Source organism: Dendrobium catenatum, unplaced genomic scaffold (assembly GCF_001605985.2).
Source record: "Dendrobium catenatum unplaced genomic scaffold, ASM160598v2 fragScaff_scaffold_8, whole genome shotgun sequence".
In the NCBI taxonomy this organism is placed as follows: Eukaryota; Viridiplantae; Streptophyta; class Magnoliopsida; order Asparagales; family Orchidaceae; genus Dendrobium; species Dendrobium catenatum.
In genome coordinates, this window is record NW_021318470.1 from 288,433 (window position 1) to 311,934 (window position 23,502).

A 23,502-nucleotide genomic window follows, 5' to 3' on the forward strand; every position below is an offset into this window, starting at 1 on the left:
AAGCACAATCTCTTGTGCCGGCCCAAGTTTTCCATTTGATTGGTAGTTTGGGGATAGTCAGTGGTGATCAAAGCCTCATTTTCTTGTGCTGATCCTAGCTTTCCTTTAGATTTATAGCTTGGAGAACATTGGTGATGATCAAAGCGAATGTTAGTGGCGAGCAAAGCCTGATTTTCTTGTGTCGATCCAAGTTTTCCGTTAGATTGATAGCTCGGAGAATATTGGTGGTGATCAAAGCCTAATTCTCTTTTGTCGGTTCATATTTTCTCCCAAAATTTGAGAAATGACGTGACGGTGGCAACACTTGGGAGGATATCCGGCATAAACAATACTTTAGAGGACATTCAACGATAATCAATAGACAAGCAGAACTCCGGTGATTGTTTATGTTTGGTATTCATCTTTTTGGAGATAGTATGATAGTTGACGCTTATGGTGAATATCTTGATGGAGGGGATCAAACACTGTGTCAACCACAACAATTTAGCAGCACACTCATGTTGCCAATTAAGTGGAGGCTTGATGGTTTGATGGTGGTTTGAAGGAGTTTTGTAATGTGCTGATTATTGCCCCATAAAGGTCTAATTGGGCACGTGCTCCTCCAACATGATTTATTACAGTGCATGGGATGATGTTGATTAAAACACTTTACTTCATATAATTTTAATTTTAGTTGCTTACGAAAATGATTGTACATTCGAATGTGATTTAGAATTTTACATTTTTACTTTTGATATTTACTTTTGAAGTAAGAAATGCCGCATATTCAAGTAAGAATATTTTTTGTTTGTGAATTTCCCCCCCAATTAAAGCAACTTGATTAAAGAGATTTATTACTTTTGCAATTTTTAATTTTGATGATTCAAAGAAATATATATCTTTTGAGGAATTTAGCCTTCTAAAAATTTTAAATGAGTGGTGACCCTATCAGTCACATGCACTCATGGAGTTTGTTTAGTAAGGAACATGCCCACTACTAATTTCCCTTTAAGGCTACCCCATGAGTTTGCATTTACAAATTTATTTGTTAGAGCATTACTCGATATTATTATCTTGTATTGAAAAAGTTTAAAAATTTTTACAAGGGATGTTTGACCTATCTGAGGTTGTTTGTCAGAGCATTGCTTTATGATGTTAACATGTCTATAAGAGGCCGAGAGAATCCACAAATGATGCTTGACCTTCCGAGGTTATTTGTCAGAGCGTTACTCGATGATGTTAACTTGTGTGGAAGATGACCGATCGAACCTCTCAGTAATTGATCTTCCAATGATTGAGATACAATGAATATTGTATATTTCTTGAATCAAGGATAAAATGATAAATTTTATATTTTGTTTGGGATCATCATTGCAATCCTTCTTGGAAAAGAAGACGATACTAATAACGAGAAAACAAAATCTTAATATATTAAAGAAGACAATATAATGATTCTATGATATAATTTAGATACATGAGGGCTATATAATAGTCAATTCAGAAAGCATAATGTTTTTTTTATTATTTTATATTTAATATTTTATCTATTTAAATTTATTGAAAAGAAGATGACTAAAAATTAAAATAAAATTATAAATTATAACAAAGTTATTATGTTACATCGCAAAGGTTGCGTTAAAGATCAGAAGATCGAGATTCGAGAGGTATAGCAGTTCGAATTCGCGAACGAAAACGCTTCCGCTCGCTCCCCTCTCCACATCGCCGCCCCCCCTCTCCATATCGCCGCCTTTCTCTGTACTTTCTAGATTAACGAGGTAATGGTGAGGGGCAAGTTCAAGTCAAAGCCGACAGGCCGGAGGCTTTTCTCCACGCCGGAAGAGATGGGTACTAACTTCTCTTTTTCTTTATGTTTAATCTATACTCGTATTGGTAATGGGATTCCAGAGTTTACTTTTCTTTTGGGATTCAGTTATTCGTTGTTGACTTTGCAGCAGTGCAGATGGGATTAGGTTTGATCATATGCTACATAAATCTTTTTCCATAACTTTGTTTCTGTGATGATGTTGTTACTCTATTTTATGTATAGTGATTCATATTTGATTCATGTTAAGATGCAACCAGTTGGACTAATTTGAGTTAATTAATATTATTGTGTACATGGGATGAGGATGATACTTTAAATTTAACTGTTTGTTGATGCTAAAGTACCTATCTATGCTATCAGGCTAACATGAAACTAAAGGTATTTGTTTTGTGGTTCGTGGTGTAGATTGAACTTTGATTGGGACTTGGGGGACGGAACGGAAGGAGATTAGTTGACTGAAAATAGAATAAAAGGAGGATATAGATTTTATTTTATTTTATTTATTGGTAGTTCTAACTTCTAAGAGAATAAAATTATTTATTTCTTTCTTGGTGGAATTTGGTAGAAATGCAACAGAAAAAAGAAGAAATGGTATAACTTATTTGATATATATACCCTTTTAGGATTAAGTACTGAAATATTTGCTTAATTAAATGCTATTAGATTAAGATGACAACACAATTAATAACTACTTTACCTCCTATGTTTTCTTTTATTCCCATTTCAAAATCCTATTAAAAAGAAAAAAAAAGCTCTTTTTGTCTCAAATTCATTTATTTTCTCTCCAAAATTAGAACTCCTATTTAGAGCGGAAAAGATGAGATTCAGGCTTTACTGTCTTATAGATACACGAGTAGAATAATGGCAACTATTTCCAACTTAGGCAATTGCAAGATCCAACCTCTTTGGGTGATAAGAGTTGAATTCAAGTGATCAAACCTCAACTTGAAATCATAAATTTTGATTTCAGCTCTATTTTCTGTCAAGTTTTGGTAGAGTAAGAAATCATTAATTTTGCTTTGACTCAATCCTAGACTGTTAGTTTAAAAATATTTTATAAAATCATTTGTGTTTGCATATACTTTATAAAATCATTTGGATGAATGTACATACCAACATTCATAAGTGTTTGTATGCATATGCTTATATATACATAAGCTAAAATTAAGATTACCTATTTGAAATACAATATAATTAGTTTAGTATCCAATATTCTTTTCTTTCTCTCTTCCCCCCATCACCATAATTTTCCCAATTTTGAGTGCAATAGGTGAAAAATTATGATATGTTGCTATGACCAATTGACAACCCAAAAAATTGGTTGCTAGGAATTATTTATTGATCTTAATGTTCAACCAACAACCCTATGTTTTGGCTGCAACTTGATATGCTAACATGATTTGGATTACTGCTAGCTAGTAAACTACTTGGATTTGTCCAACTTAGGTGTTCTGCCAAGGTTTTGGTGCAATCTTGGCATTCTGCTATGTTTATCCAGCCAACTAAAGTTTGTTTGCAGCCCCTTGAATTTCATGTTGGGTTGTCCAAACCTTGTAGAATATCAATTGGTAGATTTGTTGGGTTGAACTCAAATCTTACTAAAATATGTGGATTGAATGGCATGATTCTTGTTGGTTGGTAAAATTCTCTGTGGATTGACATAATTCTCAATGAACCACTTTCAATCCAAGTAAATAATTTGGGTTGAATAAACTTTAGAGTACTAGAGTTGGAACAAACCTGAGTAGATGTTAAGTCGGTTGTTCTCATACATTTGTAAATATTTGGGTTTGATGCAACCGAAGTGTTTCACTTTGTTGAAATTGTTAAATGAAGGATCATTACAGTGGCCTGAGGATCCTTTTACTTGATTAAGGATACTATTTTGGATCTAGGTTCCATGGTTGTTCAAAATAAAAGTAAAAACTTCAGGTGGGATATGCTGGTTGGATCGCACTCACAGGATATGGTGAGCTTATCGGCCTGTTAAGATGATCTCAATTATTTTTGTGGGTAAGAAGGATTAAAACAATATCAGAGTTAATTATTAAAGTTTTGAAGTGTATTAATTTGCCAAAAAAAAAAAAGTAGCTTCATTACGAGAATTAATAATGTTGTTTTCTTTTATTTATATTAGAGAGACACTGTATGGAGTTATATACAAATTTTCCTTTTTATTGAGTGGTCCTATTTTGAGAAGGGGAGAAGGGAGACCGATGATTCCTGCATGTGCTATTTTCATATTCTCAGTTTCTCCACTTTTCTGCACCTATAAGTTGTGTCCTTGAATTGGTCAATTGATTGTCTCATAACCAAATTGAAGCAAAAAAAAAAAAAAAAATCATAAATGTTGGTCCTTAAAAGTGTGCTTATGGATATTTTAACTTGATCAAACACAATGCTTTGGTAGGCTTTTGGGGATGTCTGTATCTAGCTGCAAAATTTTTCCGTCAGAAAATAAGGATGAGAAACTTAGTTGATGATCATAAGATATAGTTTGAGTACTACATTATGGGTAACTCTATTGCAATTAAAATTCTGTCATGTAAGCAGGTATTACAGTCTTAGTTGTGACTTTCGAATCTTGAGAAGCTATGTATAGTTTATGATGAGGGTCATCTTGACTTGCTTCTGATTTATTCCCCGTGCTTTTGTGCTGCAGCTGCAGGAACATCATCTCGTCCTCGCACTTTTAGAAAGGTAGAAACTGCTCAAATTATTTTAGTACAGCTAATGTCTTCAACACAGTTCTATTACAGAAGTTACTCATACTTATGTCTTTTTGGGATATTCCCTATTTTGTTTAAGTTGGAATGGAAATTTATTATCCTTCTTTGCTTGTTAGTTTTTTTTTTCCTTCAACATTATTTTAATTCAACCGGTGTCTTCAGGACTTTTTTGTCCGAATAGTTGTTCAAAATGACATCACTTGTTTGAGCATCCCTATTTTGCTCAACAAGAAGTGGAAATTTATTATCCTTTAGTTGCTTGCTAGTTTTTTTGGCCTCTAACTTCACTTAAGTTGAAGCTGCCTATTTGACCATTATAGCTTAACACGGGTGTCCCCATGATATGGCGCATGTATGCCTTCAGTGACTGGAAATTTTCAACTTTGCTATTTAAGAATGAAGGGTATGAAATGAGAAAGTAAGTAATTTGCAGTAAACTAGCCAATAGTGGTGGGAAATGTCCCAAATGCATGCAGTGAGTTGAAGTTTGTTGCTTTATTGTTTCATGCTATTTACCAATTCAATTTCTGTGTAGTCAATGCCTTTTTCTCTATTCGGGAAGATCCATGATGAAATTTGCAGGTATCCAATATTTTTACTCTACTGCTACATGGTGCAAATATTAGAGTGAATGTAGAGTACCATAGTTCAAAAAGTTTCGTTAAATGTTCATCTTTAGCAAATACTGTCGTTAATTGATTAATTGATAAGTTATATATACTAATTCTTCCTACCTCCCTATGAGTGCAACTTGGCTTAAGTGTAAGGAAAGGCACACTAAGAGAGAGGAGAGGGGTTGAATTAGGTGTGCAATGATTCACTTTAGATTTCTTTTGAAACCACTAATTTAAAACGCACAATGAATGTACTAATATCAACTTAATATACAAAACTAAAATTACTGTGGTTATGCTTAAATATATAACACTAAAGCACACAATGCAAACTATAGATCAAATCAATAATCTAAACAAAATAATTATACAATCTATGTGGACAAATGTTAGAGAAAACAAATACACAATCTGTATAAACTAATTGGATTATACTTGTAATTTTTCATAACCTAATTTATCACAATCAGTAATATTAGATAACATACACTTATAATTAATCTAATCCTACAAGTTTGATGACACATAACATAACTATTAAGCCCAGTATCAAGTATTAACTCAACTACAAAAGTATTAACTCAACTACAGAAGTCAATCCAGTTTAATGTTCTAACACCAAAGTTATAATTGTGTCCACACTATAAAGAATGCGAATTTATGTTATAAGTGAAGTATTTAAGAATTTAAGCACATGTAAAATGTTTTTCTATACTTAATATAATAATATTAATTATTTTGATAGTCACTGAAAAGAAATTCTAGCATAAGCAATTCATTCCAAACAATTAATTAAATGTGGAGGTTGTGCAACCTAAATAAACTAAATTATAGAATTTGAGATGCCAAGAATTTTAATATGGTTTGGCCAACCCCAATGCTATGTCCACGCGTAGCTAACATCCGGAAGATTCCGCTAGTCGGAGTTTGCTTGGCAATTAGCTAACATCTGCCCACTCTATTTACAGGCGAGTGTAACACAATGTACTCTCATGTGCTAGGCGAGTACAACCCCAAACAAAATACAAAGTAAACAAAACAAAAAACTAAGAATATAAGAAAAATTTTATGATGAAATTCAACAAGTAAAAATTAAAATGAAAAATTAAGAAGCAATCTTACATACATCAGATTGCTTGTAAAATTCCTAAATATCTTGCAAATGATGGAACCTTCATGAGCTCAAGCTTGGGGGACTTCGTGTGAGAAAAGATATGAATTTCAGGTTTTTGAATTCTTTTTGTTTTGGATTTTCTCTGAAACTGTTGTAAGTGTTGAGCTATATATAAAGAAGCTTAGAAATCAATTTGATAAACAAAAGAGCTGTTAAAAGTGCATAGAAAATTTCTAATTTTGGAAAATCCCTCAACAGCTAAAAAAAACAGTTATCGAGTTTGCTATGTGCAAAACACGCCTTAATGGGTTTGCATAAGCTTAATAGGTCTATTGAAACAACTTAACAAGTTTAAAAAGCTGATCCCCATTTTTTGTGAACCCATTGGGTTATGGGTATACTCAAGTCCATAACGGTCTCTATTGGTAGTAATTGAAGGCGAAACAATGCAGTATCAGCAAATGTAAGTGGAATGCTATTGAAGGAATTAGAAACATAAACTTATCATATAATTTATCAATTTGTATACAAAAATATTTGGGATTTATGGTGATAAATTTAACACGTAATTTTTATTATATTAATGATTTAAATAATTAGAAAATAGAAATTTGAAAAAATAGTTGAAACATCAATCAAAATGAGTTGGGATTTTCCTGAAAGTTGTGTTAGCAAAATTATAAACAACATTTTTGTCAAATTTTAAGTATTCGGTCATTAAAAATCATATTTGAGATCTTATTAGATGTACCAAAACGAAAGCTTACTCATCTAGGACATTTAAGTATTATAATGATTCAATTAAGCTTGAAACTTCATTTTGAACTCCAAAAGATGTACCCTTGATGCTTATAAGCTTCTTATTGGTATCCATCATTCTCTTAACGATTTTCCATCATTCATTAGGATTGGTGCTAACCTTCAATCCTGAAATTACTAAATGTGGACTTTAGTAACCTTGAAACATATGTTTGCTATCTTCAAAATTGAGCTCTCAGATACTAACTTTTTAAGACAAGCTTATGTTAGTGTTGACCTCCACATCAGATAAATGAAATAAAAAATGACTTGAAATCATACCTCTGCATCGCCCCATGCCCATATCCTGCACCAAATCCCGCAGATATCCCGCCTCCTGCTACAGCACCATTCCCTGCACACGGCGCCGAAGCAGAGCTGACCACGCGCGATTTCGCCTCGATCACATTTCCCAAACTCGTCGTTAAAAACCGCACCAGCTGAAGGCTTCGGGACACGATCGCTTCTCCCTCTTCCTCTCTCGATACCCCCCGCAAACCACACGACTCTTCCTCCCCAAGTCTCCGACCTAAGCTGACCTCCCGAACTCCACCTCCCTCTCCGACTGCACAACACCCGACCTCCTACTCTTATCCCGTCGCCCTCCCTGTGCCGACGCCAAAGCCGAGCTCCACCTCCCTCTCCGACTCTACCCCGACCCAGCTCTTGCTTGAGCCGTTCGATCCATACAGAGAGAGAGAGAGAGAGAGAAAGAGTGAGTGAAGAAGCTTACCTCAGCCTTGGCCGATCTCCACTCGATCCCTCTCGATCTCCTCATCCTACTGAGCTCCCTCTATCCAAGCCGCAGGAACACCCATCCCTAGTCGTCCCTTGCCCGACCACAGCTCCAAGCCGAGACCCCTCCATCCCTAACCGACCCCCACTTAAACCTAAGCCGACTCACTCACTCTCCCAACTCAGTCCACTCAAACCCCTCTACCCGACACTCTCCTTGCACTGTGATATAGGTAAAAGGGGTTGATCTAAAGTTTTGTAATTACTTAGTTGGTGCTATTATTGGAACGTACATCTTACCCCATCTTTGGCTACATAAAAAATAATTACCTGCCCTCTTCTGATATCTTATATGAACGTCACTGTCATTTTCACACAGTTGTTTAAACGAGTTTTCAAAAGCCAGTAAGAGTTCTGCCTCCTTGTTATCTTAATTTCAACATAGGGGGAAATTTCTTGTGTAGGGATTTGATATTTAGGTTAAACTTCAAAAATGATTTCTAATGTGTTTTGAAACGGAATGTCATTGCCCTATTATGATACCTTATAAACTTCATTTCCATGTTTCTTGATCCAAAATTTATGATTTTAGCAGGAACAAGAGAAGGAAGAGCTAGAAGAAGAAAAAGAATTGGAATCTGAAGAGGAATCTGAAGAGGATTCTGAAGAGACTGAGGTAGTACTTTGGAAACTCTAATGCTAGCAACACTGAGATTTACATAAGTGGTTTCCTAATTTCACAGAAAAGGAAAGGCACTGAAGGCCTGATTGAAGTTCAGAACCCAAACCTGTTAAAGCCAAAGACTGTGAAAGCTAAAGATGCTAATGTAAGTGCTAAAACATTCCCTTTCTCAAATACAGATGCATTTGTAATGTAAATAGTATTCAACGAGCTTGCACAAATATGCTGAATTATCATTTGTTAACCAGCTATACCACATTGAAATTTAGATTTTCCTATGCTAATTTCCACAATTAGCTTGATTTTGCTATAATATTGGATCCTTTTGTAGTTGCAACCCAACCCATAAATTTGGAGTACCAGGTGGGAACTGACAGTTGGCTGAAAATTTAAATACTTTCTATTAACATTAAAACTTTCTAAAGTATTTAACAAAAAAAATTCCTAAGAGAATATTTTCCATAATCAAAATGCCACTAATATGTTTGCAAAATACAAACTAATATGCACGTTTCCTGGTGGTACCTATCCTCAATTGCATCTATTGTGTTATGCATGCTCTCTTTTTTAATCAATCTAAATTTGAGGAGCCTTTTTGAAAGAAATGATTATCAATTATTTGAATTGGTTATATAAATAACTTAGTAGCTTATTATAGTTCTAAGCTATAGTAATTTGAGAATATAAAACAATATGGATGCGCGTCTTCATAAATCAAATTTTGTATTTCATATTAATATAATTGTAATCATAAACTTTAGCATGGTATTCAATTATGTAAAAGAGAACATATCATTTAATTGGATATCTATAACATGAGTTCAGTAAAGGAATTTCTATTATCATAACTTATCTTATAATATACCGGTTGCAAGAGCACCGCCTGTAGCTTAAGGTATATCCACATCAATATTCTTTTCCAAACCTTTCTCTAAACTGAAGTAAGGGAAGGCAGTGACCTTTATGTGTGGGTAAAAACGTGCCTAGTTAGTATCATAAAGATGAGCTCTATCTGTCAACATACACACCTAATCATTCATATAGAACACATTCTTTGCATTATGTTCATCAGACATTTATTTTTGATAAGAAATTTTACATAACATTACAAGAGATAATCATTGGAATTTAAAACAAGAATACTAAATAACATTCAAAACAATATGACGGTTTTGTGCATGGAAAAGTGAAAATTATTTTAGACAATTTTCAAAGGTAAATTTGTGGTAAAAACATAATCAAATGCATATAAAATGGGCTTAATACTCAATACATCACATTTCGTAGAATGAACATAGTTACTATAAAATAAAAATATAATTTCCCAACTTAATCTTGGAAGATCTGCCACTTAATCTTTAATCTTTCTTTCTTTTAGCTTGATACCTATAACAATATGTAATTAATTATAGGATATTGATGCTAAGTAATTTATATAAGTTTTCTTTTAGTTATATACCTCTATTTATTATCTTAATTTTATTATATATAATTCTTTATTAATAATTTACTTTCATTAAAGTATATAAAATTATACTTAGTTAATTTTCTTTTTTATTTTGTTATATCAGTTATAGGTAATCTTTGACTTAATATTTAACTTAATGTTTAACTTATCACTACAATTAGGCATTTCTTTTTTGAATTTTATTTCAAACACACATAGCATTCAAATTTTGTTTACCTTGCTCTTTTATCTTTATTTAAATTATAGCTTTAATATTTCCAAAATTACTTTTTTAATATAAAGCATAAAACTCTGAATCAAAGTTTATCCTATTATCTTCTCATTTATTTTGATTAATTAATTTATCCTAAATTCATTATTAGGTTTGAGATTTTTTATATCAATCAATCGTTAAAATCTAAAAAACAATATCTATAAAATAATAACAATTTAACTTTCATATTACATCAAATTTTTTTTTAAAATTATGTTTTATATGCATCTCTGTTTAAAATTGCGCAATTAGAGGCGCGCCTTTGCGCAATTTGACCAAAAAACGCCTCGAGGCTTACGCAATTCTTCACCTGGCTGAGGCGTACGCCTCACCTGGACTAAGGCGCGCCTCAGAGGCGCAATTGCGCAATTCTGGGTGAGGCGTACGCCTCACAGAATAGGCCCCACCCACTTAAAATGAAATACTTTAATTTATAGTTAATTTTTTAAATGTTTTACAAAAAAATTATGGGTAATTATTAATATTATTTATTTTTAATAATTATTTTAAGTTATTATATTTATATGGTGTATATATTAGTGTATTGATAAATCAACAAATGTATTATTTTTATAGTAGTATCACTTTAACCTTTCAATTTATAGGTTCAAAATATTTTGGTCATTTTATTGGTCTTTAATAATAGAGATTGATTGTCCATTTGACCAGTTTAACCTATGCAAGATCAATTTCTCATTTGTTAATTGCGAGGAGTCAACCCACGCTGTAAAAGGCTTGGACAACTTTTTAGAACCCCCATTGATTTAGGTCAAATTTTTTTATTTTTTAATTTTATTAGATTAATCTTTCTTATTTTGAGTAATACGGATAAGGATATTCTCATCCTTATTTTAGGTCTTTTTTATAAATATGACTGCTTTTATGAATTTTTATTGATTAATGAATTATTAATGACACAAATTATGAGTGTTCTTTGCTTTCTTTTTTGATCCAAGTTGTATATATGTATTTCTCCATGTTTTGTAGTAACATTTTCTCTTTTCTTTATCTTCATCACTTTCTTTTTCCTTTCCGAAATTTGTAACTTGTTCTTCTGCAATCATTCTTCATCAATTGATATTAGAGCTAATATACTATCATTTTACTTTAAATATTGAACTATTTTCCCGTCTGCTTCAAAAAATGAATTTATTTGTGTCACCCTTGTATTCTTTTTTGCAAACCCAACACACAAACCTAGATTTTATAGTCTTAAATAACCCTTAAACCTTGCACCTGTGCATCTTGAGACCCCCAAATTTGATAAATAAACCAAAACCACATTAAGAACTGCTCCTCACTCGCACAATTAGCACAATTAAATATTTTAATCTCTCACAGCTTACCTCAAAAGCCTGTGATTCTCTCTTATGTGCCCCATGCGCAGAACCCCATCCTTCGATACCCATTGATCCACGGCTCTTGCCCATCGTAAACCATAAAATCCTTTTCTTCTCAGTAGACCACGTGTTGACTCAACCTTCTTTTTAATCATTTACCTCTTGCGTTGTGTGCTCACGTCTTCACACTTTTGTATCCCAATGTACACTTTTGCATCTCACTTGTTCGGATGTCATTTTGTGGAAATCCTATAACCATTTCTTGAAGTCTTCAGGTTATAACCAGCACTTCAACAATTGTAGAAATCTCCCTATCAATTGTCATCAATTAATTCATCCTGAAATCATTCTAGCTGCTGACAAGTGGCAACTCTAGTTGTTCTACAAATTTCATTTAAGGAGATCTTATCTCATGTTCAAATCAAGGAGATCATGATTTTTTATTATTTTGTTAGTCACTTGTTTTCATGTGAAGAGGAGTGAGATCATATATTTAATTTTGTGAAATTTTCTTTACTATTTTAATTTTTTATTTTTTATTTCGTTTGACCAATTTTATCATATTCTATTCTAAGATCATTAATTTGATTATGTATATCCTAAAAAATCTATATCATGATTTTGTCGGTCACTTGTTTCCATGTGAAGAGGAGTGATTTCATATATTTAATTCTGAGGAATTATCTTTACTTTTTTTTTTTTTTAAATTTGACCAATTTTTCATGTTCTATTCTAAGATCATTAATTTGATTTTGTATCTCCTATAAACTCTAATCTTTTCGGTCTCGATGTAATTAGAAAATATACGTGTTTATCTTTTATATTTTTCAACATAGTATCTGAGTTATTCTTCTCATATTTATAATTTCTATCATTCTTTTTTCATTCGGTTCAAATCGTGTTATCGTGTTGATGGTTAGACACGGAATGACATATGATAAAAGCAATTCCTCTACAGCCACTGATCAATATCTCATGGTAGCAATGGGAGCCAGTTAAGAGATCTCCAACCTTTTGGTTATCGGATACAATCTAAAAAGACAAACTACTTGTGATGTTCTTCAACTGTAGTATCAAGATTGATTTTCTCTGCTGATGCCAGTCCTTCATTAAAATAACAACAACAACAATATCAAGCCTTTATCCCAGTCCTTCATTAAAAGATCTAAAATTTAGAATATGGAGATCTAAAAACATATCAATGTACTAGCTTATTAACATTCTGAAAAATGAAATTGGGCAAAATGCTTACGCTTTATAATACTTTTAAGCATAAGATTGTTTTATACAAATTCTATTTATTATAAAGTTGAGATAATTTTAGCCCAGTAAAAACTTATAATTGATCTTTTCGAACTTCCTATAATGATTTTTGCTCCTGTTCACTTCCCATGACGTTAAGAGATATATATTACTTAAGATTGCAATTTGCTTTAGTCAAATCTATAAAAAATTGAGTTATTTATGCGATGGCCAAATTTGTTATCTAGTCCTTCGATGGTCCACATTCTACATATCTCATAGATATATGACATGCAGAGCCATCCAACGCCCATGCCTTTAGATCTTTGTGTGTTCTTTAAACTCTTCCTATTGTTGATCCATATATTATGGTTGCTTCTTCCATTAGATGATCCACTGGTGCCACCTTGATGTAGAACTACATGCTAAATTGGAAACTTGCACAAGATAGTTTAAGAACAATTTCAGATTTTAGTTATTCGTGATTAAAACAACAAGGTAAAACTCATAAATGGTCAACTCCGTTAGGCTAAGCCACACAAGAGACTAAGCTAAATCAAAACACATAGGAAAATTAAAACCTTGCATGTGGAGTAGTTTCCAACTTAACCAAGACATAACAATGAGATCTAATAGCAAAGAAGTAACAAACCTACGATTACTAATAGATGACGATTAGTAGACACAATCTCTTGCTTGAATAAATCTCAATAAAGTAAGTAGAATTTGAAAGTAAGTGAATCAAGAAAGAAGATCACATTCCCGGAGAGTCGTTGTGAAATACCACTTACCGTTCGTTGGTCTTCTTCACCAAGCACTATGGGAAGAAGGAATCTCTAGGGATCCGTCAAGGATTGAAATCACGCCGACGACGGAAAGTGGAGAAGATTCACGATGCCTTGACCGTTGGATGCAAGATCGGAATCACATCTTGAGTCGACCATAAGTCAATATCATGTAAAGAGAGAATAATGAATTGCTTATGAGGCTAATTATTAGCACTCTTCTTTATCTTTTTTGATTCAGGTTGAGTGCGTGAAGTTTTTACCCCCTATATCTTCTTTTCTTTCATCCTTCTCTTAGAATTTCACAAGTTAGCAATCATCCTCCATCTTTAATGCTACTTGAGGATGCCACCCTCCTAAAATTAATTTGATTCGACTATGTTCAACTCAGTGGAAAGTTGTAACCGATTAGACGATAGCCACGTGGAAAGTTGTAACCGATTAGACGATAGCCACTTCTGAACTTCTATGAGAAACTGTGTGATGAGGACATCGATCCAAGGTTCAAACAGGTGTATCGCCGGAAGCATCGCAGATCGACGGCCACGATTCAGAGCTTATATTTTAGTTATTATGCATTTTATTTGATGTATTCCTTTTATACCCTTATGTTGAGTTGAGTCATGTTGGGGCCCTGAGGGCAATTTAGTCTTTATTTCTTCATGTATACTTGAGACCTATATATATGTGTCTTTTCTCTTGTAATAGCTAATGAATATTTTGAATAAAAAAAATTTGTGTGTTTCTACTTCTTCTTCTTGCATGAGAGCTTGAGAAGGGAGAGAGCTCAAGGGGAGCAAATCGCAAGGCCCACCAGTCGTTGGAAGAGTCCGCGGCTCGTGGTTAGGTTTTCTATCTCCTCCTTCGTATTCACCTCCATCTTCCTTCTCCTCCACAAGAAAATCCCTTCCCAACCCTTCATTGCCGCCACCCCTTGGGAACCCGCCACCGGCCACCACCACAACCCCGGCCGGCCACCTCGCCGACAACTTCCCCCCAACTCCCCAACCGTCCAATCCTCCCTTCCGCATGCTCCCAAATTTGAAATTTGAATTTCGAATTTCAAATTCTTTCCTAATTTGGAAATTTGCTTTAGTCAAATCTATAAAAAATTGAGTTATTTATGCGATGGCCAAATTTGTTATCTAGTCCTTCGATGGTCCACATTCTACATATCTCATAGATATATGACATGCAGAGCCATCCAACGCCCATGCCTTTAGATCTTTGTGTGTTCTTTAAACTCTTCCTATTGTTGCTCCATATATTATGGTTGCTTCTTCCATTAGATGATCCACTGGTGCCACCTTCTCGGCCTTGGTTGCTTCCTGTGAAATCTACGTAGTGGAGTTGTTTGTCAGCCATGCGAATTATTGTGCAATAAGGATTGAATGACCATTCAACCAATTTAGGCTTTTTTCATTTGCCAATTACAAGCTAACAAGCTGAATTAGGCCAATTTTCTTATTTGTTCTTTAATTTTATTGGATTAAGTGTAGTAAATATGAAAAAATTTTCATCCTTATTGTGGGTAATATGGATAAGAATATACTCCTACTTATCTTATGGTTGTTTTTTAATTAATATGATTACTTCCATATCATTGCAAATTATTATCAATTAATAAATGAATTGCTTATGAGGCTAATTATTAGCACTCTTCTTTATATTTTTTGATTCAGGTTGAGTGCGTGAAGTTTTTACCCCCTATATCTTCTTTTCTTTCATCCTTCTCTTAGAATTTCACAGGTTAGCAATCATCCTCCATCTTTAATGCTACTTGAGGATGCTACGACTATGTTCAACTCAGTGGAAAGTTGTAACCGATTAGACGATAGCCACTTCTGAACTTCTATGAGAAACTGTGGGCAATTATCGTCTGTCATCACTAGCTTCTTCACATCTATTTTACGTTTGCTTTGTGAATTCTTTATTCGCATTCCTATCAAGTCTTTCATGTACTTATAATTTTCATGTGCTTTTGTTGTTCTTTTCATATTAACTTGTGCATACTCCTCTTTCTTCCTAACTCATCAATTCGATCTCCCTAATTACTCATTCATATTCTGCTCTGCACTTTGCATGTTCAACAATCTATTTTCTAATCTTATCTTGAAATACCTGATAATCTCACCCTTTAATTTTATTACAATTTTTAACGAAAATTTATCATTTATAACCTTATCTTTGTCGGTGCTTTCTGCAGCTGAAAATTTATATAGTGAATTTGATTGGTCAATTTGACTGTTGAGAAGTTACAATCTGCCTCTGATTGTGCTGACTGATTGTGTTTTCCCTCTATGCTAATTGTTATGCAATCTTAAGAATCTCGCGTAACTTTAAAATCTCATTTTTGTCATGTAGTTTGAGAAGACTAATGAACTTTCGAGGCGTGAAAGGTACGTGAATGCCTTTGTTGTCTTTTTCCATTGTTATCTAGCTAATTTTCCTTCCAGTGAAATCTTTGATTGTCACATTCTTCCCTGCTGATGAACTCCAGAAGTTATATGGTCATTTTATAGACTAATATTTTTATAAATGCCCATGATAAGCATGTAGCAGTTAGAGACGCCTAGTATATGGTTTCAGAGCAGAAGCAATCTTAAGTCTTTTGTTGTGTATATAAATAGTGCCAGCATGTTAAGTTAGTAAACTAGATATTGAAAACATGGATAAGAATTATCTTGGTAACTGCATTGTAGGAATTTCAGTGGTAATAAGTTTGTGTTTTTATTAGCAACCATAGATTAAAACAAATTTGGTGGAAAATGGCCATTCGAATGAAGTAGTTTAACTGTCAAATTGTCATGAACTACTTATTACTTTACTCTTTGGTAAATATCTAGAAAATCCTTAAAAAATTTTAAAGCTCAGTTTTAGAAGAAATTAGTGATTTAAAATGCAATGCTGTCAGAAATCAGATAATGATTTTCTGTTCATGAATTGGAATCTGAATGCTATATCACAATCTGGTAGATTTGTTACTAGAATCAAGATTGACTGAAAAGGGCTGCCTTAATAACTTCTTAGGATACAGGTGGGGTGGTAAGGCCGCAGTCATCTTGAATGAGCTCAAAAAACTCAAACAGAATGATGCCCTTTTTCAATGTGTTACTAGGACTCGTATATCCTGATTAATATATTTTTTAATGTGTTTTTTTAGACACATTGGCTTTCTCAGTGTTGCAGTCAGGATTAGGATTTTTTTAATGCAATTTATATGCTGCATATTATGAATCCATACAAAAGATATTGAGGATTCACAAATCTTGAGCCATCAAATAATTGAACAACTTATTTTCTTTATATATAAACATAGAATATTAGAATTAAAACTCAACTGATAACAAAATGATTGAAATAATCCAAAAAATGTAGCAAGAATTTAGATATTGAAAAGTTTTTAAAAGCAAATTGTAATTTAATTAGCATAAATAGAATTTCCAATTTGGTAAATATGAACAAAATCAAGAACTCTAATCAAGCAATGAAAAATTAATCACGTCAGTACATGGAGATAAATTATCTTGCAGTTATACATTCACATTTGTACTACACTCGAAGGAACCATTTGACTTGCATGTAGAGAAATATAAATTATTTATAGATTTATAGAGAAGACATTCTGGTTACTTCTACCACAAATTAAGACATATAATTTGATAATTTGAATTGACCCCTTTGATCATTTGATATTATTTAGACATTTTAGTGCTTAATGTCTCAAAATTAAATGATTTTCGACTTGTTGATTTTCCTTGTCGAGGCATTCATTTTGACTATAAACATGCAAAATTTGGAGGACGTTTTCTTTTTAAATTTCATCAAGAAGTTTCTAATTATGTTTCTAAATATTTGATTTAGACCCATTTCATAGAACTACACTATTTGGGCTACAAGTTTTTTGAAAATAGAGTTCAAATGATCTTGAAATTAATTTATTAAATTTCTTGTTCAAATATTTGGTGTTTTGAGATTTGCTTTAAAATTTGTGCTTGATCAGTTGTACTTTATGGTTACATCAGTTACCGTAAATGTAGTATCCCCTGCCTATATTTGGTAGTGAAATTATGCTTCTCCCATCATTTCTTGAGTTTGTCATTTGCTGGTTTATGTACGGTTGGTGGATATGACAATAATACTCTTGGCTATCCTTATACTAACTTTTGTTAATATTTAAAGTTTAAACTAATTAGCCTGAATGAAGTATCAAATCAAAACAAACGGAAAGCTCCATTAAGCACAACAAAACTAACTTATCTATCATCGATTTGCTAAGTTCGGCTAGTGAATATTTTTTTTTTCTAGACAAGGCTTCTTAAGTTCGTGGATTGAACAATGTATTTTGATTCTGGGATTAAGATGATATATTTTAGATTTCTTTTTTTTTTTGGCTAGTGTTGCTTGCAATTGGTGGTCTGCATATGGAGGATGGCGTTATTGGCAATTTTACAATTGCTCTTGTTTCTACGACTCACCTCCGTTTGTATTTAAAGTTTAAAGTAATTAACGGGCATCATATAACATAATTAATTAATGCTAAAGCTACATTTCCTTTAATCTTTCCCATTCCAACTTGCTTAACATGGATTTCCTAAGTTTATTCAAATGCTAAAAATTATTAGTGAAGACTTTTTTGGCTTGTTCTGCTTTGTCGTCGTAGAAGGGTTAAATGTAACAGGTCAGTGGCTTTCAAACTTGTTATTTTGGAGGTCGTGTGGTATATGATTGAATACACCTTTTAATTTCCAGTGCTTAGTGACCATCTCTGAAATCAGTAATGGAAGTCACATTTTTTCCTTTAATCACCAGCTGCATTATTCGTACAAGTTTCTAATTTTTTGTTTGCATATTTACTCTAATTTCGTCTTTTGGTTTCACTTTATTTTCATATGAACATAAAGACGGTTAGTTCTATAACTTCATTGCTCATCACAGAGAGGAAATAGAGAAGCAAAAAGCTCATGAACGCTACATGAAGCTGCAGGAACAAGGAAAAACTGAACAGGCCAGGAAAGATCTTGGTAAGATTCAATTTTGATCTCTTCCACCTCTTGCCAATCTATCACACCTTGTGCTCGGAAGCAATGGTGCCGTGTCTGAAAATAATATGATATTAACTCTGTTAGGATCGCGATCCTAATTGAGCTTTTGGATCTGCGCAACATTCTCAAAAGAATAGAGAAAAAGAGAGTTAATAAAATGAAGGGAAAGAATATACATTCTTTTTTAATATCTCATTCTCCCAAAATGGGGGCGTTTATTAAGTAAAAGGCTACTTCAAATTAATTACTCACTAAGGCTTCGTTTGAGACAGCTTTTGTACCGCTTTTTAAAATGGCTTTATAGTACAAAAATTTCAAATTCAAAAAATTTTTATACTAAAAAATTATTTTAGAAAGCAATAAGAAAGCCGTCCCAAACAAAGCCTAATTAACTTTTAACTACATAAGCATCCTACTTAAAATCCCAATGATTCACAACAACTTAAGTGGTGCAGCTAATTCTATGATTTCAGCTAAGAATTTCTTCTATTATTTGGCTCAGCACATGTTGGAAACGAAAAACTATATCAGTAAAACTTCACTCTTTTCATTACGACCCTTGCCCTTTAGGCTTCGAAATTTCTAAATTATTAGCAGATTTCAGTGCATCTCTTAAAAACAAGCAGTAGAAAACTCTTGTTTGCCCAATATGTGATTTAGATCTGTCTTATTGCAGAACGACTGGCCTTGATACGACAGCAACGAGCAGAAGCCGCAAAGAAGCGTGAAGAAGAGAAGGCCGGTATGTTAAGCCTGGATTCGTTTGGGATATGACTTTTTTATTGCTTCTTAATGCATTTATTTTTTGCACTAAAAAGCTGCTTTAAGAAGCAGTAAGAAAGCCGTCTCAAACGTAGCCATTTTTTTATTATACTATCTACTTACTAGAGAGATGATTAGTTGCGGCTACGTACATAGCTCTTCGTACTTAAAAGGGGAATACAATTGCATGCTCTCATTTTACAGATGCAGAGCTACATACATAACTTGCACTTAATAATTTCTCCTACTTTCTATAGATTAGTTGAAGTTTTGTCTTTCTTAAAAAGCTAAAAAAAAAAAAAACAAAAAATTATAGGACTTATCAAATAACATCAACACTCATTCCATTAAATAATAATAATGCATTAAAAAAAATTTGATGGGATATTTTGATCAAAATTTTGATACTGACGAGTTCTACAATCATCTTTGGATTGCCACAACATTTGATTTATCATTCCTATATTATATTTATCTCAAAATAAATCTAAGGCTTCGTTTGAGACGACTTTTTTATTGCTTCTCAAAATAAAATTTTAATTTTTTTTTTATAACTGAAACTCCTTTAAATTGCAATAAAAAAGTCGTTCTAAATGAGGCATAAGAGTTCTAAAATTCATCATCAGCCAATTCTAGTTTGAATTTTCTCCAACAAAGCATAGAATATTACATATCCATATGTGCGTTCGTTCCTCTAAGGAGCTGCGCTTAATAATACTCGCTATTTATTTTCAATTGTGCAATTATGCCTTAAGTTGTTGGATTAGTCCTTCACAAGGCCAATATTTGGCCTTTGAAATGTTTGTTTTGCCAGCAAAGGAGCAGAAAAAGACTGAGGCTCGCAAGTGATCAGTGATGAAGAAAAGCTTTCTTCACACTCAGCAGCAGACTTCAAATGTTTGGCATAATTGATTATTTATGAAGAGGTTCTTAGCCTAAACACTGATTTATATCATAAACTCTGTATTATCTTTTTGTATTTGTATGCTATTGGATGCATATCATTTAATATCTTTTAATTAGAAGAAAGACTGTTATCTGCTTGAATTTTAGTCTGTGGCTTTATGGCTTTATTGATAAAAAAAGGGGAGGATGGGAGAATATATCATCTTATTGAACCTGATTTGAGGAAATTTAAAAGAAAAAAAAATATAGCTATATGAATATGATCGCTTTGTTTGGGGTAGTATTTTTTTCCATTATTTTTTCGTTACTTTTAAAGATTTTTGTACTAAGAAGTTACTGTAGAAAGTAGTTAAAAAACTATGACTTCATTTGAGACAATTTTTTTATTGCTTCTTAAAGTAATTTTTTAGTACAACAAATAAATTTTTTATACTAAAAAATTGCTTTAAAAAGCAGTAAGAAAGCCGTCCCAAATGAAGACTATATCAAATAAAGCAAAAATTTTTATTATAAGATTTGTATTGAAGTTTTGTATAATTTTTATTCAAATTTTGTATAATTAATTTTTATGTTCTTGTATTTATATCATAATGTTCTTTTATTGTATTTAATCATGAGATGTGTTTTTAATAATTTTATATTATAATCATCTTACAAATTTCATTCATATATTTAAGCTGTTTTATTGTTTTTTTTTTGCATATTTTTTACATGTCTTAAAAATTTTAATTAAATATATATGAATATATTAATAATAAAAATGTGAACATATTTAAGATGAGCTTGTGAACTTCCTTTCATTTGAGGCTTATCCAATTGAGGAGCTCAGCCCTGTTCTTATATAGATATAATAAGGAAACTATTATTCCAGGCTTGAAATTTCACCTTGATTGTTCAAAAATACTTTTGACATTGGTGGATGGATGGTATGAAATGATTATACAAAGTATCTATAATGGTAATTGACAAAGATTTATAGCCAAGGTTGTAAAAGCAGCCAGACATGAAAGTAAAAGAAAGAGTAATTAATAATTTAATGGTTAGATTGAGATTTAGCTTAAGGTCAAGGCTTCTTTTGAGAGATTTTTCTTCTTGCTTTCTAACATGTTGATGGGTTCGACCGACTCAACTGTGAACCGCCCTGATTAGCATATTTTATCGATTACCGCTTATCATTTCAATCAGTGAAACAGTGAACCGACCCCAGTTTAATTGAAGTGCTTGATTCACAATTTGAACCAATAATCACCATTAACTTTACATTCAAGGGCTTAAATTAATATTTTTTTTAACAAAATTAAATTTTATGTACTTTTTTTAATCTAAAATTGCTAATATGGTAATGCAAATACCTAAATCTAGGCCTCAATTCTTTATCTTTCACTTTTGCACATGGCGCATGATTCCCATCATGTGTGAGGGGTATATTATTCTGTGCGGAGTCCGGACGAGAAGAATCATCCAGACATATTAGTGTATACACTGTGTACAAATTTAAACATAGTGTGTATCAAATTTTTTACACATTGTGTATATATAATGTGTACACTCAAAGTCCGGACATTTCTTTTCATCCGGACTCCGCACAAAATAATTTCTCCCTGTTCGGCCATCTACCCCAGTCCAGTCCAATTTCTTATTCCTTGCTCAGAACATGATTGAAATAATAGCAAGCAAAATGATAACTTGAATTAAAAATGACATGAATTAGCTCCTAATCATCATTAAGAGTCTATTTAAGACAACTTTTTTCCTTACTTATCTTTTTAGATATATATCATAAATTTTCCTCACAATAGCTCTCTGCAACTATTTAAAAAAAAAAACTAGAATTGTCCCATATGAATCCTTTGTTCAGAACCCACAACATGTTCACAAACAAGCTGTGAGTAGCATTAAAGGCCATAATTGTCTATCAAAAGATCAGACTATGTTGATCCATGCAAAATAACTAAGGAAAAAAAAAAAAAAAAACACTAGAACATAAGGAGTCTGCTTGAATAGATAAAATATCACTAAAGGTAAAGAACCAACCAATAAATCATATAATCAGATGAAACATCATTACTGGAGTACCTGTTAAACCAGGAAGCAAAAGCTGAATGTGAAAAACAGCTAAAAAGCCTATAGTTATAGCTACAAGCAATACAACAATGAACACAAGCCATGAATAGAAAAGTCTTGATCGACTAAACTAAAACAGCAAAATCAAATCATCCAGGACAAACTCCCAGTATTGAGTAAATTTAAGGTGAAAATCACATTGAGTAAAAGTTGCGAAATTTAGAAGATGAGAATGGAATGCCTCACAGTGCAAGAAAAAGTTAAGCAGAGCAGCAGCCTACTTTCTTCAAAGCTGAAACATCATCTTTGGTACCAACATTGATTGTCTGCCCCTTTGGAAGAGCTGCAGGATCGTCACCAATGTCAAGAGCTTTCCTGCTCACGACACGATAGATCTGGGTGAGGACTTCGGTGAACGCATTTTCGACATTCAATGATTCGAGCGCCGATGTCTCCATGAAGAAAGTATTTTCCCTCTCGGCGAAAGCCTTAGCTTCGTCGGTAGGGACGGCCCTAAGGTGGCGCAAGTCGGCTTTGTTTCCCACAAGCATGATGACAATGTTGGTATCTGTGTGATCCCTGAGCTCCTTCAGCCATCTCTCAACATTCTCAAATGTCACATGGCGAGTAACATCATAAACAAGGAGTGCACCAACCGCACCGCGATAGTATGCGCTTGTGATTGCACGGTACCTTTTCGCAGTCCAGGCAGGAAAAGGAGAAAAAAAAAGTTAGTCTACTTAATGCTTCAGCAGTCAATATATATATATATATATATATATATATATAACATCAGCACTACCTAAGCATAAAGTTTAGAAAATTTAACATTGGCATCGAGGTGTCGAATTAAAAACAGCTAAAAAATAGCCGAGATATGGCACAGAAGTCTCAGTCACTATTTGGACAAAGATATATAGTGAACCAAAAAAAAAAAAATCCAGGAATTTTGTGCTGCAAAAGTAATTAAAGGAATTCACAGTTCAACTGAGAAAAAAAGGATTTACTCAATACAATTGACAATAAAGAGGTAGAGTACAATTAAGCATTAAGTATCGTTAAAATCCACTGTTAGCAGCTCAAAGGATCATAGCTTATAAGTTTTAAGAGTGGCAAATTATGCAATAAAAAAAAAAAGTTGCAAAAATGTTCAAATAAGCG

At 32.9% G+C, this 23,502-nt stretch overlaps 2 protein-coding genes across 3 annotated transcripts in view; one reads left to right on the forward strand and one right to left on the reverse strand.

Annotated features, from left to right (window-relative positions):
* Positions 1-1,591: 1,591 nt before the first annotated feature.
* Positions 1,592-20,423, forward strand: LOC110091935 (28 kDa heat- and acid-stable phosphoprotein). Of its 2 annotated transcripts, none has more exons than XM_020816245.1 (8): positions 1,592-1,824; positions 4,467-4,504; positions 8,387-8,470; positions 8,538-8,621; positions 15,929-15,963; positions 18,503-18,588; positions 19,286-19,351; positions 20,186-20,423. In XM_020816245.1, exons 1-8 carry the CDS (start codon positions 1,758-1,760, stop codon positions 20,218-20,220), a joined length of 495 nt encoding a protein of 164 aa, XP_020671904.1. In that variant the 5' UTR covers positions 1,592-1,757; the 3' UTR covers positions 20,221-20,423. The 2 variants fall into 2 exon arrangements, with proteins under 2 accessions (XP_020671904.1, XP_020671905.1); XM_020816246.2 differs by having other exon boundaries at positions 8,390-8,470.
* A 1,871-nt stretch (positions 20,424-22,294) lies between these two features.
* LOC110091936 (ras-related protein RABA1f) overlaps positions 22,295-23,502 on the reverse strand; it is a 4,713-nt gene continuing 3,505 nt past the window's right edge. The window contains exon 2 of the mRNA XM_020816247.2: positions 22,295-23,034. Within this exon, the coding sequence (XP_020671906.1) occupies positions 22,602-23,034 (433 nt within the window). The 3' untranslated portion in view covers positions 22,295-22,601. The remainder of the gene's footprint in view (positions 23,035-23,502) is intronic.